The 17,391-nt window shown below is 46.9% G+C and overlaps 1 protein-coding gene across 3 annotated transcripts; it reads left to right on the top strand.

Moving 5' to 3' along the window:
- The first annotated feature begins 12,467 nt into the window (after positions 1 to 12,467).
- Positions 12,468 to 17,150, top strand: LOC119103484 (dynein light chain 4, axonemal). Of its 3 annotated transcripts, none has more exons than XM_037227043.1 (4): positions 12,468 to 12,514; positions 14,012 to 14,091; positions 14,805 to 14,888; positions 16,657 to 17,150. In XM_037227043.1, exons 2-4 carry the CDS (start codon positions 14,020 to 14,022, stop codon positions 16,819 to 16,821), a joined length of 321 nt encoding a protein of 106 aa, XP_037082938.1. In that variant the 5' UTR covers positions 12,468 to 12,514; positions 14,012 to 14,019; the 3' UTR covers positions 16,822 to 17,150. The 3 variants fall into 3 exon arrangements, with proteins under 3 accessions (XP_037082938.1, XP_037082939.1, XP_037082937.1); XM_037227044.1 differs by lacking the exon at positions 12,468 to 12,514 and adding an exon at positions 12,715 to 12,808; XM_037227042.1 differs by lacking the exon at positions 12,468 to 12,514 and adding an exon at positions 13,358 to 13,442.
- Positions 17,151 to 17,391: the final 241 nt, after the last annotated feature.

The following is a 17,391-nucleotide window of genomic DNA, read 5'->3' as shown; positions in this document are numbered from 1 at the left end:
ACAAGAGTTTAAATTTATTACTCAGACTACTAGCATACCTACTTGCCAAATAGAAATTTGATAATGGGAAGATACATTATTGAATGGGTGCATATAAACACATCCTATCTTCCCATTTTCCTGGATATCCCTACAAGGAGTAAGGTTACTGGTACCATCTTGTTTATATGCATGATACTCCTCACAAATGCACCTAAAAACTAAACGTTACTTACAAATTAAGTACTTTCATGTATTAAGAGCAGGCAGAAAATCTTGACTAGAAAACACATTCGCGCCTAAGCGCAGCAAATGGTGAGATGACCGTGCCCTAAATACTTCATGCATCCACAATACCTTTCAAAATGATTAAAACGCTGTTTTTGGAGATCTTTCAAACATCTGAAACCATCAACCAGGGAACCCGTGCAAAAATCGATGAACCAATGGCCAGGCAATGTCAATACGCAGCATATCTCTGCTGCCCACCCCATCACACCCCACCCATCACTCAACAACAACCGAGAAACGCGAGAAACGGCCCAAATCCGGCTACGGCCAAGGACCTAAAATACAGGACGCCACCAGGCGCTTCGTTTTAGTGTTTGGATTATTGGTGTTCGGCATCCCTGATGTGACGTATATGGAGAACTACTCTGGCTGCCTGGCAACTTTCTGTGAAATTGACCCACCTGTGACCAAATTTCCTACAATATCAAACCACAAATTTTGCTCAAAAGTGTTGTATGGTGTGATCTGCAGCGCTAAAGCCGAATATGATGATACGAATTCGATCAGGTCAGGGGATCAAAGATAGAGCGTGAGGCAAGGTGGAGATCGCGTTCGACATGGGTTGTTTCACGCGCGTTTTCTCCGTCATCTCTCCTTCATCTCCGTCTCCGTCATCTCGCCGTCGTCATCTCTCCGTCTTTCTCCGTCTCCGGTCTCCGCAGCCTTCCACGGCTGCGATTTTTATTATTATTATTTGCTGTCCGAGAGATGACGGAGACGGAGATGACGGAGAGATGACGGAGAAATATATATATATATATATATATATATATATATATATATATATATGTATGTATGTATGTATGTAGATGCATATCAATATAGGAACCCATCTTACTGTGCTAAAGGGTGGCATGTTCTGCATCCAAATACATGGAGCTCATTGACTTCCTCCAGATCACGTTAAATCCTGTGACTTTGTACCAAGTGTTTCGGAAAAAAGGGAAAGTAAACTCAAGCCGGCTGCTAAGTACCCTTAAAACCAAGCACGGACTCGACCCCTAGCTTGTTTACGGCCAGCGGGCTAGGCGATGTAACTAGCTGCTGACTGATGACTAAAGTATATTTTTTATTTGTTATAAACGAGAACAAAGTATTCTATCACCCAAAATATGTTAGAACATGATACACGAGTTTGATAAGTGTAACACGTTCAATCGTCAGGGGAAATGACACATGCGACGTCGGAGGCATGTAAAATTACCTTCGACAATTGCTCGTAACAATTCACCTGGCGCATATACAACTGCTATCTAAGGCTATGGCACCAAGGCTAATGGAGGCGGAACCTGACCGATCATGGGTGTCCGACGAGGCCAACAAAGAGGCTCCCAACAACAGGTATAGGGTCCTCGGGGCAAGTGAAAAGAACCTAAGACCAACGTGGTGGCCCCTTAAACGATCGATAGTGCCCCGACAGGCTGACATATAAGGCCGCGGCCAGAGCACAGGACCCTCTGAGCAAACGGGAATTATGCAAGACCATAACTTGATACCCCTGTGCTATCAAAAGTGCCCGGAAAGGTTTCAAAAATAGCCTGATAGAAGTGAACAATCCTCCGCAAATAAGATCAAAGGAGAGGAGTCCTCGATCAAAGAAGAGGGGTCCTGAGCATCAAGTGTCTCGGTGCGTTACCTTTTATAAGCCCCAACAACAGCACAAGGTCCTCCGAGGAAGTGGAAAACCCCAATTCTAATATAAAGGGCTCCTCAGCAGCTAAGTGTACGCTTACATATGGCTCCCCAGAAAAAGCGCATAGAGCCTTTCGGGCGAAAGGGCAGAATCGATGGAGGGCCGCTGATTGATCAAGAATGTCCAGACATGCAAGCAGATAGTGTCCAGGTATGGAAGCAGATAGTGTCTCAACAGCAGCGTTGAGATCGTGCGCAAAAATAGAAAAAAACGTTAAGAGATGAAGGGTAACGTGAAGGGTTCCTTGGCGATCAGATTGACCGGGCAAGACGACATGTATGGCCCGGGCAACAGCGTAAGGCCTCTGGAAAGCATAATGGGTCCCACCATTTCCGTTAAGTACCGCCCTTTCAATCAGTAAAGATTAAAATTTGATTGCTTATAAACGCTTTACTTTCGTTTGCAACCGTTCTATGTCGCCTTTAGCCCCAAATACGTCCAATTTTATTGCATTTTCTTTAAAACTAGCAAACTGCGTTCGTCCAGCCGCTTATTCGCCAGTTCCAAGCCTATCAGTTCCCTCTGCATGGTCCATGGGACATGCTCCGGTGCTCTCCCCCCCCCCCCCTCCCCCTGTCGCCGCCAATGGCCCGAGCAGCTTAATAGATGAGGCCCGCCAAGAGCATAGGGCCATCCATTCAAGCAAGAAGCACTCAAGACGATATGGAGGGACCCAGAATGAGCGAATGCACCAGATCAGGTTAACAGATAGGGCTCCCATCAAGAGTGTAGGGCCTTCCGTTCAAAATTTGAACTATCCACTACACAATATAGAGGGCCCGAATGATCGAGTGCACCAAGGTAAATTACCAGATAGGGCCCCACTCAAGAGCGTGGGGCCCTCCATTCACATAAGAAGTACCCAAAACACAATGTAAATGCCCCCGAACGACTGAATGTGCACAACCGGCCCATCAGAAGGGGCTCGACGAGAGCGTAAGGCCCTTAATTCAAATAAAAGGTACTCAAAACCCAGTGCGGAGGACCCCCGAAGGATGGAGTGCGCCTGGGCAGCTTGTCAGATGGCCCCCGACAGGAGCGTAGGGCCCTAAATTGAAACACCAAGAGCTAATGTACAAGGCCCCTGAACAATCCAGTGTAACCGAAGAAGTGAACAGAGGAGGCCCCGACAAGTACGTAAGGTCCTCCACTCAAATAGGAAGCACCCAAGACACAATGTGGAGGACCCCCGAACAATCGAGTGTGCCCAAGTAGGGCTTAACGGGTGGAGCCCTCGACAAGAGAGTAGGGCCTTCCTTCAAATGTGAAATACCGACGGCACGCTAAAGAGCGTCCCCGAATGATCGGGTGCGCCAGAGCATGTTAACAGGTAGGGCCCCCGTCCAGAGCGTAGGGCCCTCCATTCAAATAAGAAGTACCCAAAACCCAGTGCAGAGAGCCAATGTGCCCAAGGAGATTAACAGATGGGCGCCCGACAAGAGTAAAGGGACCTAAGCAAGTGGCGGAGAAGTAGAATGCGCTCTAGACTAATGTAGAAGGCCCATGAGCATATCGTGTGTCGATAGGTTAACCGAGACCGACAGAAAGGGCTCCTGAGCAACCGAGTTTACGCCGGCAGGTTACATATGGGGCCCTATAAATAGCGTACAGAGCCTTTCTGGCGAGCGGAAAGGAATCTGTGGAATGCCCCTGATTGACAAGAGGGTCTTGTCACGCTGGCAGAAAGGGCGCCGGCAACAGCGCAGGGCCCTCCGAGAAAATACTTAAAATCGGGGCAAAGTGGAAGGCTGCTTAACGATCAGAAGGACTCTGCAAGTGAGTATATAGATCCCCGGAAACGGCATAGGGCCCCTGGACAGCGAAATGAGGCTTGAAATATCATCCCACACCATCGGCTTTGCCTCTACGCGCATCAGGTAATCTCGATATTCTTGTGAAGTGAAGTCTCCCGTTATGAGACACCAACTCCTCCATGTAGCCTTCCCGGCTGGCCATGGTCTTCCAAGTACTCCATGACAGCCTGTGAGGAGGGAGGCGAACAAAAACCCGATCGCAGTCGCAAAACTGGTCATCACAGTCGCTGGCCATCACAATCACAAAACGTCTTTGCGCTACACCGTTCTCCAACGGCCCTATGAAGTCGATTCCCACGATAGACCAGCTAGCTCCTGGAAGCGGTACTGGTGTGAGCGGAACGTTGCGTGCGATAGCGGAGCGGATATAGTCAGACATAGCAAATGCCTCATAGAGCTTCCCGTGCTCTTCCAACTCTGAGTTCATCTCGACCACCAATACAGTTCCCTCATTCTCCGCCTTGTCCGCATCATACTTGGTGTCCATCGCGTGCCTGCTTCGATGGGCCGTCTCTTTAATACGTCTGAAACACCAACATCTGCCCCTTCAGGATCACGTCGTCAACCACCAGCAGTTCCACTCGACAGCGGCAGTACGGCTGCAACAGCAGGAACAGTCTCGGTAACGAGTCGGCCACCTATCAGATATCTGCTTCTGCAGCTCCTGCAGCACTGGATCCCGCTCGACCGCCCTCTTGAGCTCCGTCTGGTCCACCGTCGCCTTCCGCTCTATGCGGTCGATGACTGCCGCTGCACTCAGCTGCTCATCATCCTCCGGTAAGATCCATTGCTGTTGGTAGTCTGGAGAGGCCGTCCACAGCACTGCTTTTGTCCATCAGGAAACTGCGCCGCTAAGTCGCACACCAGTAATCGGCTCGCCCAGCAAGAGATCCGCATGCTGGGCCTTCCTGCTCCCTCTGCCGTCAGCAACATCTGCAAAGCATGCTGTTTGCTCTGGGTTGGTGATTTGTATGGAAGATATTACTCCGGGTCCGTGTTTGGTGTGCCGGACGTCGCTAATGGTCGGTCCTTGGTCTATAAGATTTCGCTCCAGGTAGGTTATTGACCTCTAGGGATGTCACTCATGGTCGGTCTTGGGTGTGTAACGATACCGCTTTCGAGAGGGTGTTTTAGCCTGTCGCATGACGCTCCTGGTCAGTGTCGGTTTTTTCAAAGTCGCTTTGGGTTTGTGTGTGGTCTGTCAGATGTAGTTCCAGGTAAGTCTTTTGGTCTATCGGATGACACTCTGCCAGATGTCGCTCCTGGTCGGTGTCTGGTCATCAGATATCGTGCTGGGTTGGTGTTTGGTCCGTCAGATGTCGATTCGATTCGGCGTTTGGGCATTACATTTTTCTACTGGTTGGTCCCTGTTTTTTAAGATGCCGCCCCGGGTATGTGTTTGAACGGTCAGATGTTGCTCTGTGTTGGTGTCTGTAAGATGTCATTCTTAGTACGTGTTTTGGCTGTAAGATATTGCGCTCGGATGGTAATTTTCTGTCAAATGCCACTTGGGATCAGTATTTTGTCAACCAGATGTCACTTTAGAGCAGTGTTTGGCCTCATACATATCGCTAAAGGGTTTTGGTCTGTCGGATATCGCTCCTGGTCGGTATTGGTTCTCTCAGATGTCGCCTTGGTCAGTGTTTGGCTTGTTGCATTTCGCCACTGGTCGGTCCTTGGTCTGTAAGATGACGCTCCGGCTCGGCGCTTGGTCTGCCGGATGTCGCTATTGGTCGCTTAAGATATTCTTCCGGTCTGGTACTTATTCAGTGCAAATGTCGTTTCTGGTCGCTGTTTCGTCTTCGAGATTTTGCAATGGGCTACTTTTTAGTCTGGCAGGATGTCGTTCCCAGTCAGGGTTATAGTCTTTCAGATGTCGCTCCTCCACGGTCCTTTGTCCTTAAGATGTTGCTCCAGCTCGGTATTTGGGCAATCAAACGTGTGTCGACGTTTGTGTTTGATCTGTCAAATGACGCTCTTTGTTGGTGGTTTGTCTGTACGATGTCACTCTTGGTTGGTGATTAGTATGTCACCTGACTCCGGAACTTTATTTGGTTTGTCAGATTTTGTTTTAGTGTTGTGTTTGATCTATCATATGTCGCTATAGGTCAGTTTTTGGTCCATCATGTCGCTCATCGTCAGTCCTTGGCCTGTAAAATGTCGCTCCGGGTCGTGTTTGGCCGGTCGCTCTTGGCTTTGGGTTGGTGATTTGTATGTGAGATATCGCTCCGGATCGGTTATTGGTCTGTCAGATGTCGCTCATGGTCGGGTATTGTTCCGTCAGATATCGCTTTGGGTTAGTGTTTGGTCTGTCAGATCTCGTCCTGGCCAGCGTTTTGGTCTGCAAGATGACTCTACTGATCGATTCTTTGTCTCTGAGATGTTTCTCCGGGAAGACGTTTTGCCTATCGGACGACGTCTGTCAGATATCGCTCTTGGTTAGTGGTTTCTCTGTCAAACGGGATTTTTATGTGGCTATTTTTCTGTCGATGTCTCTCCGGATCGGTCTTTGTCCTATGACATGTCGCTGCTGGTCGGTGTTTAGTCTGTCAGACGTCGCTCCGGGTCAGTTTTTCCGCCAGATGTCGCTTCTGATTGATTGTTTGTCTGTGAGATGCTCTTCCTGGTAAGCGTTTGGCTGGTCGGATGTCACTCTGCGTTGATGTTTGGTCTGTCAGATATCCCTCCTACTCGGTGTTTATCAGATGTCGCTGCTGCTCACGTTTTGTCTGTTAGATGTCGCTCTCTATCGGTGTTTCGTCCCCCAGATGTTACCCTTAGATGACGATTTCCCTTCAGATGCCGCTCCGGGTTGGCTTTTATCCTCTCAAATGCCCCTCCTGGTCGATGTTAGGTCTAGCAGCTACCGCTCTGGGGCAGTATTTTGTCTGTCAGATGTCGCTCCTGATCGATCCTTAGTCGGTGAGATGTCGCTCTTGGTCGGTGTTTGGACCGTCAGATGTCGCTCTTGGGTAGCGTTTGGTCGGTCAGATATCGCTGCGTGTCAGTCTTTGGTCAATCAGATGTCTCTCCTAGTCGGTCCATGGATTGCAAGATGTCGCTCCGGGTAGATGTTTTCCTGTCCGACGGCGTTTCGCTTTGGTGTCTGTCAGATGTCTCCCTGGGTTAGTTGTTTGTCTGCCAGATGTCGCTTTTGTTCCGTTCTTGGTCTGTGAGATGTCGCTCCGGGTCGGTCTTTTGCTTATTAGACTTCGCCCACTTTGGTGTTTGGTATGTTAGATATTCCTCTTGACCGGTCCCTCGTCTGTCATATTAAGCTTTGGGAAGGTCTTCGGCCTGTCATATGACGCTCTTGTTCCGCTGTCTGTCTGTCAGAGTTCACTCCGGACTTGTGTTTGATCTGTCAGGAATCGCTCTGGTTGAATGCTTTGTCTGTCAAATATCGTTCCAGGTCGGTCGTAAATCTGTAAGATGTCGCTCCAGGTCGGTCCTTGAATTATCAGAGTTTGCTCCGTGCTAGTGTTGGTTTTTCACATGTCATTCCAGATCAGTGTTTTGTCTAGTAGATTTCGATCCTGGTCTGTCCTTAATCTGCAAAATGTCGCTCGGCTTTGGCCTGTCAGATATCGTTCCTGTTCGGTGTTTGGTCTCTCAGATCTCGCTCTGGGCTAGTGCTTGATCTATCAAATGTCGCCAGCGGGCAGCATTTTGTTTGTCATTTCGCTCCTGGGGTTTCTCTGTTCTAAAATATGACGCCCCTGATTGATCGTTAGTCTGTAAGATGTCGTTCCTGGTTGGTGTTTGGCTGGTTGGACGTCGCTCGTCGTACCGGTCGGGGTTTTGATCTGTAAACTGTCTCTCTTGGTTAGTCCTTTTTCTGTACGATCTCGCTCTAGGGAACGTGTTTGGGGTCTGGGAAATCGCTTCCGCGTTGGTGTTTGGTCTGTCAAATGTCGCTTTGGGTTGGTAATTTTGTCGTCCAATGTCGCTCTGGGATGGCGATTCGTATGTCAGATATAGCTACGGGTCAGTTCTTTTTTTAAAATTTCAGATGTATCTCCTGATCTGTGCTTGGTCCGTCAGATGTCGCTCTGTGTTAGTGTTTCTTCTTTGAGATATCGCTACTGGTCAATGTTTGTCAGGCCTGTCAGATAAACGCTTGAAATGGGTGTCTGTCAGATGTCACCCTTGGTTGGCGTTTTAACTGTCAGATGTCGCTTTCGATTGTTGATATCCGTCAGATGTCGCTCCATGTAGGTTTTCGGCCTGTCAGGTATCGCTCTTGTTCTGCCGGATCTTGCTCCTGGTCGGTTCTTGGTTTGTAAGATCTATTCCTGGTGGAGTTTGGCCTGTCGGACGTCACTCCGCGCTTGGCGTTTGTTCCGTCAAATAAGGGTCTGGTTCGGGATTTGGATGTCAGATGTCGCTATATGTAGGAATTCATATTTCAAATATTACATCCAGGTCAGTTTTGGCGAGTCAGATGCCGCTTTTGGTTGGACTTTGGTCGGTCAGATGCCGCCTTAGGGTAATGGTCTGTAAGATGTATTCTACATGTTAGTGTTTGTTCTTTAAGATGTCTCTCTTAGCCGGTCTTTGGTCCGGAAGGTGTCGCACTGGTTACATGTTTGGTCTGTCGGACGATGCTCCGCTTTTGCGTCTGTCAGATGTCGCTCTGGGCAACTGGTTTGGCTGTCAGATGTCGCTCTTTTTATCTTTGGCCTGAAAGATGTCGCTCCGGGCCGGTGTTAAGTATACCGCACGTTGCTGGCCTTGGTGTTTTGTCTTCCAGATGTCACTTCGGGTCGGTGTTTTGTCCGTCGGATGTCGCTCCCGATCACTCTATGGCCTTCAAGATGCCGCTATTGGTTGGTATTTGGCCGAGCGGGCGTCTCTACGCGTTCGTATTTTGTCTTTCAAATTCCCCTCTTGGATAATTATTTATCGTCAGATGTCGCTCCGGATCGGTCCTTGGTCTGCAAGATTTCGGTTCGGGAAGGTGTTTGGCTTACCACATGTCGCTCCCTGTCAGTGTTTGGCCTGTCCGAGTCCGCGCTGGTTGAGTGTTCGGTCTTTTAGATATCACTCCGAGTCATTGTCTTTTCTGTCCGACGTTGCTGCTGGTTGACGTTTGACCTGTCAGATGTCGTTCTTGCTTGATGTTTGGTCTGTGTCATTCTGTTTTGCGGTAGTATCTGATCCATCAGATGTCGCTAACGGCAATGCTCAGTTTATCATGTCACTCTCGGTCGGTCTTTGGTCTTTAATTTGTCGTTCTGGGTCGATGTATTGCCAGTGGGACGTCGCTATGGGCTGTTGATTTGTATGTCAGATATCGCTACGTGTCGGTATTTGGTCTTTCATACGTTTCTAACGGCCAGGTATTTTTTCCGTCAAACGCCGGTCTGGGTTAGCGTTCGGTCTGTCAGATGTCATACTAGTCAGGAGTTTGGTCCTGTAAAAGGTTTTTCTTGGTAGGTCCTCGCTGTCTAAGATGCTTTTCCGGCAAGGTGCTTAGCCACGCGGACGGCGTCCCTCGTTGGTGTTTGTGGGATGTCACTCATGGCTAGTTTTTTGTCAGATGTCACTATCGGATGGTGATTTGTCTGCCAGATGTCGCTCCTGATTAACCGTTTGTAAGGGGTCGCTCCTGATTAATCGTTTGCCTATAAGATGGCGTTCCTGATTGGAGTTAGGATGGTCGTACGTCGCTCCACGTTGATGTTTGGTCTGTTAGATGTCGCTATTGGTCAGTGTTTGGTCTGAAAGATGGCTCTCCTGGTCGGTTTTTGGTCTGTAAAATGGTGCTACGGTAAGGTGCTTCACCGATCGGACGAAGCTCCGCGTTGGTGTCTGTCAGATTTGGCTCTTGGTTGGCGATTTGTTTTGCAGGTATCGCTGTCGGATGATGACTTGTCGGCCAAATGTCGCTCCCGGTCAACTTTTGGCGTCTCAGACGTCGCTTCTGATCGGTGTTTTGTCGGTCAGATGTCACTCCGGGTGATTAATTTGTTTGTCAGATGTCACCCCAATTGATTGCTGGTCTGTTAGATGTCTTTCCTCGTTGGTCTTTTGGCCGGTCTGATGTCGATCTGCACAATCGTTTGATTTGTGCATTATGTTTCTGCTCGAATTTTGGTTGTGCGACGTCGCTCTGGGCAGGTAATTTCTATGTCAGATTTAACCACGGGCCAGATTTTGGCCTTTCAGATGCCGCTCCTGGTCGGTATTTGGTCCATCAGATGTCGCTTTGGGGTAGTGTTTGGCCTGTCAGATGACACTACGTGTCGGTGCTTGGTCTGTCAGATGTCCCTCCTAGTCGGTTCATGGATTGTGAAATATCGTTCCGGGTAGATGCTTGCGCCTGTCGGACGGTGCTCAACTTTGGTGTCTGTCAGATATCACTTTGGATCAGAGGTTTGTCAGTCAGATGTCCCATTTGTTCGGCTATTGGTCTTGGTATATATATATATATATATATATATATATATATATATATATATATATTGTTCGGCTATTGGTATTTCGGCTGTTTGGTTTGGCCTATCAGACATCGACTCATTTGATGCTTGATCTGTCAGATGTCCCTCTTGGTTCGCCCTTCGTCTGTAAGATTTGGTTTGGGAAGGCCTTTGGCCTGTCATATGTCCTTCTTGGTGGGTTTTTATCTGTCAGTGCTCACCCTGGGTTTGTGTTAAATGTGTCAGATGTCGCTCCCGGTCGTCATTTGGTTTGTCAGAGTTTGCTCTGCGTTAGTGTTTGGTCTTTCAGGTGTCACTCCAGGTCAACGGTTTTTTATGTTAGATATCACTGCCGGGCTGTAGTTAAGATATAAAATGTCGCTCCGGGTCGGAGTTTGGCCTGTCAGATGTCGCTCCCGGTCAGTGTGTGATTCCTCAGATGACGCTCTGGGTTAGCGCTTAATCTGTCAGATGTCGCTGCGGGTCGGTATTTGGTTTGCTGTGTCGCCTCAGGGTGTCCTTGTTCTAAAATATGCCGCCCCTGATTGATCGTTGGTCTGCAAAATGTCGTCCCTGGTTGGTGTTTGGCTGGTCGGACGCCGTTCGTCGCACGGGTCAGGGTTTTGGTCTCTGAGCTGTCTCTCCCGGTCGGTTCTTGCTCTGTATGATGACGCTTCAGGAAGATTTTTGGTCTATGAGACGACGCTCCGCGCTGCTGTTTTTTCAGATTTTGTTTCTGGTTGGTGTTTGGTCTATGTTATGTGGTTTCGGGTCGGTGTTTTGTCTGTTATATGTTGTTCCTGATTGATCATTACTCTGTAACATGCCGTTCCCGTTTTTTTTTGTTGTTTTTGTTTTTTGTTTTGCTGCTCGGGCATCGCCTCATGCTGGCTTTTGTTCCGTCAGATGCCACTCCTGGTCAGTGTATATGTAAGGTAATTTATGAACGGCTCTGTACTGCAATGCCCCGACGTGGCTTAAGCGTTTTTTTTTATGGGAAACTGGTGACCAGAGGCCACCAGTGTCCAAATGACAATTGAAATAGTAGCTGCATTATATGTTGGTAGAGGTTTCGAGGAAATCGGCCCAGGGGCCTAGTAGTTTGCACCGCTGCTTTATTATCTCTATATCTGTATATCCACGAAGTGTTGTATTCGATTTTTCACATGAAGATAACAGTGTGAGGTCACGAATATCGCAAGGGCTGACAAAATATTCCTTTGACGTAGGATAATTTTCATTTTAGAGACGGTTCGAAAGAAGCTCCTGAGTTTTACACGCGCACGGTTGGCCAGTTGGATACCCTTTGCTCGGGTGGGGGTCGATTTGAAAGCCTCCCCCCTGAGCACTCAAAAACTGAGAGAGCTAGAGACACACAAATCACAGTGATTGTTTGATCGTACGTGAACTCACTTGCGTCAAATTTTATGCTCCTAGGTTCTGACCTTCATGTCAAACAAGGCAAACTCTCGGTTGGTGTCGAAAGTGCCCCAGAACCTAGATATTTGTTTTAAGCAAAAGGCCACTGATGCTCTGCTAAGGCTGGTGGGCTTGCTTGACCTTTCAAAGGTCATGGTGAGCAAAATCACACAAGACTGTTTTGAGCTCTGCATGTGAATAGGGTCAAAAATATAAGGCTAGGCAGTATGTTCCTGAAAACAAAATGTTGACGTCCGTCAATTTTGGTCAGTGACCTTTTTTGACCTTTTGGAAGACCATGAAATATGTGGAATGCGGTCCCTGTTGTCAACAAATTCGAAGTAAGCACCAGAAACTACCGCATACAGCAAGTGCTAGAGTAATAAAATGGGTAGATTTTTAATTTGGTCTGACTTTTATACCTGACCCTACGTCAGTACAATTTGTTTATTCAATTGTTGTGTTGCCTAAGAAACTATCTCAGAGACGTATGACTTCGTTTAACACTCCGTTGTTACATCAAACTGAATGATTCCCTAGACATTATCGTCGCTGAATCCATGACCTGACTTTGACCTAGTATATGTCAGAGACCTTACAAGGTACATCTATTTTTTTGACATCAAACGATCTGATATTCACTTGCCTACTGTTTGCGAAATTTGGTGTAGCTGCACCGCGCCGTTCGGATTCCATTCCGGAAAAAAACCTTTGGGGAGTCAAATTGAGCCATGCTCGAGCGCGTTGGATAGATGCATGAAAGGCTTCAAAGTAGTATTTTAGAACGCACAGATTGCGGTGATTGTTACCATAGTGGCGCAAACAATACAAATCGGTCGTTGGCTGCCGGCAGATGCAGCCGCCGTAGTCTTTTGTGGCTCAGGGTGCCTGTTATTGTGAGTAAAGGCCATTGTACCATGAATTTAATTCCGGTTGTAGCGTTGTAAGAGGACAGTAACTGGCTTGAAATGTGTGAAATATGGCCATGAGAAGTGCGGGACGATGCACGATCTCTTGTGAGGTTCCCCTCAGCGGGCTTGTGTATTGCCCAGTGGAAGCGGAACAGTGGTGAGGGCGTAGCCCTCATTTTTCAGCTGTTCTTTGGGCGCAGGCTTTGGAAAAACAGCTTATCTTACACACCACTGCACGCATATCCAGCATAGCAGCAGCATCACAGAGAATAGTTCAGAGTATGTGTGCCATAGTATAGTGTTCAGAGTTGGGCTCCCAGTTGCCACCAATGCTAGTGCATGGAGGGCCAATATTTCAAGGAATTGTGATGTTGCAAGGATGATTGTAGTCAAAGACAATTCCAAAACACTTCCCACTGAAAAATCATCACAGATTTTGTGCAATTGGGTGTGGCATGAGCAGCTCGCAGGAGTGAGGGATTAAGTGTATCAGTGGTGCATGGGCCTACAGTTCAGGGGATTGATTTTTCAGACTGGGGTTTGGGGTATTACATCATACAAGCTGATTGATGTGTTGCTTTTGGTGGCTGAACATCATGCTTAAACTCAATGCTTGAGGCAAATGTTGACCACCTTCTCAGCTTTTCAAAGTAATGAACATGTTGTTTGGTTTAGTGACTTGATGTTATAGCTGAGCTACTTTCCATGTGATGCAGGCTTCCATACCTTTATATCAAAATGCCTGATGTATTTGTGGCCACACCTGCGGATGGTGTTATGCCACACATTGATTTCATTTGGCTCAAGTTACCACATTTTTGTTTGCAGCTTTGACTGGATGCTGATTAAAAACATCTAAGTTCAAGCATACCCATCCTGATTTACCTGTTTAAGGGTGTAGAAAACCTGACAGGTTAGTGATAGTTTCAGTTGAGAGAGGGAGATTCTGAGGGAAAGCAATAAAGTAATATTGAATGGTGGATGGTTTTCTGGCTGAAATCCAGAAACAAAATTCCTCTTCAATATTCATTTTTCACTTTGGAGGACAGGTCAAATGCACTGCTTGGTGCTTTAACACATGATGTTTTACCAAAAAAAGACATGATCAGATGGGCTATTTCCCTTTTATAATTGTATCACTCATAACTGGCCCAAAAGGGGAGTAAACAACATTGTGTACAACATTGAACAGATGTTTGCAATGAGCAGTAAACATGCCCAGTGATATGGAAGACATTTTAATAGTGGCTGATTTGATGAGTTTATTAGTAACATTTTTGAGTCAAGTGCCTTAGTGCCTTACACAGAGAGAGTGTCAACACAGTTTGGAAATGTGTCAAAGAAGCATGGCTCCACAGTTATGGACTTCTGGCATAAGTCTGACCTTCAGTGGATATCAAGTCATGATGGTCTTATTGTGGCATCCACTTTGACACTTCTTCAAGCTTGGGGTTCTTAAACAACTCCAACTCATGTTCACAGAACAGAAGATGGCAGATGATGGTGAGGCTAAGAAAGAGGAAGGAGAGAAGAAAGTTGTCCATACCTATCCACTTTGTCGGGTAAGTGGCCCCCAATGCTTGACAGCATTGGTATTGTTACATTAAGATGGGGTTTAGTTTTGGGAGAGCTTGAGTTATGGACCCCCTACAAGCTGGCACCAGGCTTGCAGCTGCTACTTCCAGCAGCCATTCACCTTCCTTTCACTTCTGTACTGCCATGTACTTCATTTTGCACCTTGTTCCCTGTTCATGCTCTATCATCCTAGGTAATATGTTAGACAATCTCAAGTTACAGTAACAATGTTGGTGGTAAGGACACAGTTGCAAAAGGTCTCCATGCCTGTGAGAAACCTTTTGGATTTCAAATGAATTATTTGAGAGCTCTTATTGGTGTTTTCATCATTGCGACATTGTGGAGTTTGGAATCCACGTGTTTGTTATGTAACCCTGGTAACATTGGTATCCGTGGGTGATTGCGAAGCTTTCTAAAACACTGCCCAAGTGCTCTGAAGCGTGAAATTCCATCAGCGTGAGACGCTACGGTCAGTAAAAGCGGGAGGATCCAGTGGCGCTGTCAGCATACTGTGCCCTGGAGGACAAAACACTTAAGAACCGTACGACCGCAATATTTACGTCGTCATCGGCTTTGCCGTGACAACTGGTATTGGCTTATTTCAATCTTCTGCTGTAGTCGGCTTACTGTGTCATGATTTTGCGTGAATGTAATGTAACACAGACTGATGCAAAAGGATGACTCCTGTCTTCTTCTTCAGCAATCGGATATGCCTGAAGAGATGCGCGGAGAAGTGATGGAACTGTGCGTCACGGCATGCGAGAAGTATTCTACCAACAACGAGGTGCTCACCCATGTTACACTTAATGGTGTAACTTGTAACCTCACCCCGGTGATATAATGGCGTGTTCAGCTGCAATCAAGGCCAGTGCTTCTAATTTGCCCCCTTTCTTTCGTCCGAATAAAGGTGGATGTGATGATGCTTTACCGTATCAGGCCTATGGAAAAAGAGATAGGTGGTAAGCCATCAGGAAACCGATTCCAATTCTGGTTGGAATTAGAAGCGATTTAGGGAGAAATAAAATATAACGTATTGTTGGGTGGAGAGAGCTGCGTGGTAAGCTTGATAGGTCGAGTACGAGTTGCACGAGGTGTAATTTCGGGAGACATCTATGTGTTGGCTCAGGAAATGAACAGGATAATGACAGCACATGAGTAAAACTATAATGACGACTGGCACTTGAATTAGATCGGTCACCTAACAGAGTCTTAAATAAATTTAGAAAGCAGCCGCCTGCACGGAACCCTTAAAAAACTTGAGCCAATGGCAAGGTGTTTCCTCCATTGCATGGGCAGAATGCTACGGCGTCCTCCCCTCGTATATGAAATATGTATCTTGTTGCCAAATGTTAGCTCTGCATTGCGATAGGTGTGCAAAGCTTCGCCCATAGCATGAACCCTAATGGGAAACACATTGGGTGTTTCCAGTTTGGCAGCATGCTGGTCCACAGTGTTACGACGGAGGACAAAGCGCACAAGTTGCAGTGCTGGGATATTGCGTGTTTTGTGAGAACGGGGAGGGAGATGTTGACTTCTGTTTTTTATTGCGATTTACCGATCGTATTTTACCGATGTTTTTACCGATTTACTGAAGTTACACTTAAAGATGTTATCATACGAGCCAGCTCCATAGGACGCGAGTCTATGACCAAGCCGCATCACCTGGGTCGTAATCAACTCAAAACGCGTTGTGCTGTTAGTCCATAGCTTTTATATAAAGAACAAACGTGACGGTAATTCAGGTGTTCTGGATTTCTTCAAGGTGGAAGTCCGTTTTTGGGAGCGTTATCTTTTGCTTAGAAGGAAAAACAGGACTATAATATTCGATAGGCTCAATCCCTAGTGTACTGTATTGCAAGAATTGCCGCTTCCGAAGTCATGGTAGATGCTTTAGAACAAGCTGACTACTTGTGATTTAAACATCCATTTTTCATCTTCAGCAAATGTCTATTGCCTGAACCATGATCACTCTTGCTTTTTGTTTCTATATCTCTATAAGAAAGCATTACCAGGTGGTGCTAGTCTCCTATTCGGCCTGTCATGCTGCCCAAACCCTGTAGACTTATTACAACGTAAAGAGAAACTACTGAGAATAGAGAGACAGCTTATGAAGAAGAAAATGATACCACGATTTTTTACGTGTCCAACGTAATTACATTAATTTCGGAAGTGACGTTTCAAAATTTGAAAACCAGCGTATAGCTTTTCGGCGTCACTAACCCATGCGAATATGGGCCGAGTGCTATGCGCCTATTATCGTCCTGAATGACACCAGTATTTTGCCCGCGGTTAGTGTCAGGCCCCAAGGCAGTGGAGGTACACCAGACTGGACACCACTTTCATGCGGTATTGATATGATAATGGATGCATGCGGTCTGGATGTGTCTTGCACTGTCTTGCACTTCTACGTGTCTTAAAGTGAGGGTGTCGTACACCTTAAATCGCCTTGCACTGAATTTCCATGTGTATCATTTTAGCTGGAGCGTTGTACCGAACAAAATGCGCATGTTACTCCGTGTTCTATGTTCGCTACACGTTTGCCGTGTTTTCAGAGTGCTGCGCGGATGATCAAAGAAACTATGGACAAGAAGTACGGCCCCGCATGGCACACCGTGGTGGGCGAGGCGTTCGGGTTTGAAGTCTCCCATGAATGCAAAAACCTCCTGTACATGTTCTTTGGTGGTAATATGGGTATTTGCGTGTGGAAATGCAGCTGAACCTAGTTTCATGTGTGACTGTGTGTCATTTCATGAGCGTATGTTGGCGCGCTATGGGAGCATAATGCATACTTATCGACAGTGGATCGTTCTTTCCCGCGAAGATGGCTCAACATGGAACGGAGCATGTCGTAGCGGACTTTTATCAAATGACCTCGCCACATTGTTTTCACGACGCCGTGGTTCTGTGATATTGGATGTTCCTAGTTTACGTTTTGAGCTTTGTTCGTTTTCCAACGCCCAATGTTTATAACTTGACAAAGTGCAGCGTATATCGTTTCATCCGTCCACAGCATGATTGATGCGAACTGTTCACAAATAAAGATGGGCAGGATGGTAATAGCATGTCTTGCCTCTTCTCTCTGCCCTAGCACAACCGCACTGGCATAGTGGAGAAGGAGTCATTGGTCGAAGAAAGCGTGTCGCGCGCTATCTCTCATTGTATTATGCATGGCTGACGGTCCGGAAGGGAGGACGTCCTCTAAAACCTTTGATCGATTGATGTGGCGCTCTCGAGAAAAACGCGTAAGACCTTTTACTGACATTTTCTAATTTTTGCTCTAATTGGTA

Source organism: Pollicipes pollicipes, unplaced genomic scaffold, assembly GCF_011947565.3.
Source record: "Pollicipes pollicipes isolate AB1234 unplaced genomic scaffold, Ppol_2.1 Scaffold_5724;HRSCAF=6776_pilon_pilon_pilon, whole genome shotgun sequence".
NCBI lineage: Eukaryota > Metazoa > Arthropoda > Thecostraca > Pollicipedomorpha > Pollicipedidae > Pollicipes > Pollicipes pollicipes.
The sequence above is the reverse complement of the archived record's forward strand: the minus strand, read 5'-3'. Positions and strand labels throughout refer to the sequence as shown.

Bases quoted from the DNA above. Each gene is read 5' to 3' on its own strand.
- LOC119103484 (XM_037227043.1), top strand. From the start codon at position 14,020: ATGGCAGATGATGGTGAGGCTAAGAAAGAGGAAGGAGAGAAGAAAGTT. The intron at 14,092-14,804 runs GTAAGTGGCCCC...CTTCTTCTTCAG, and splicing joins ATACCTATCCACTTTGTCGG to CAATCGGATATGCCTGAAGA. The intron at 14,889-16,656 runs GTGCTCACCCAT...CCGTGTTTTCAG, and splicing joins AGTATTCTACCAACAACGAG to AGTGCTGCGCGGATGATCAA.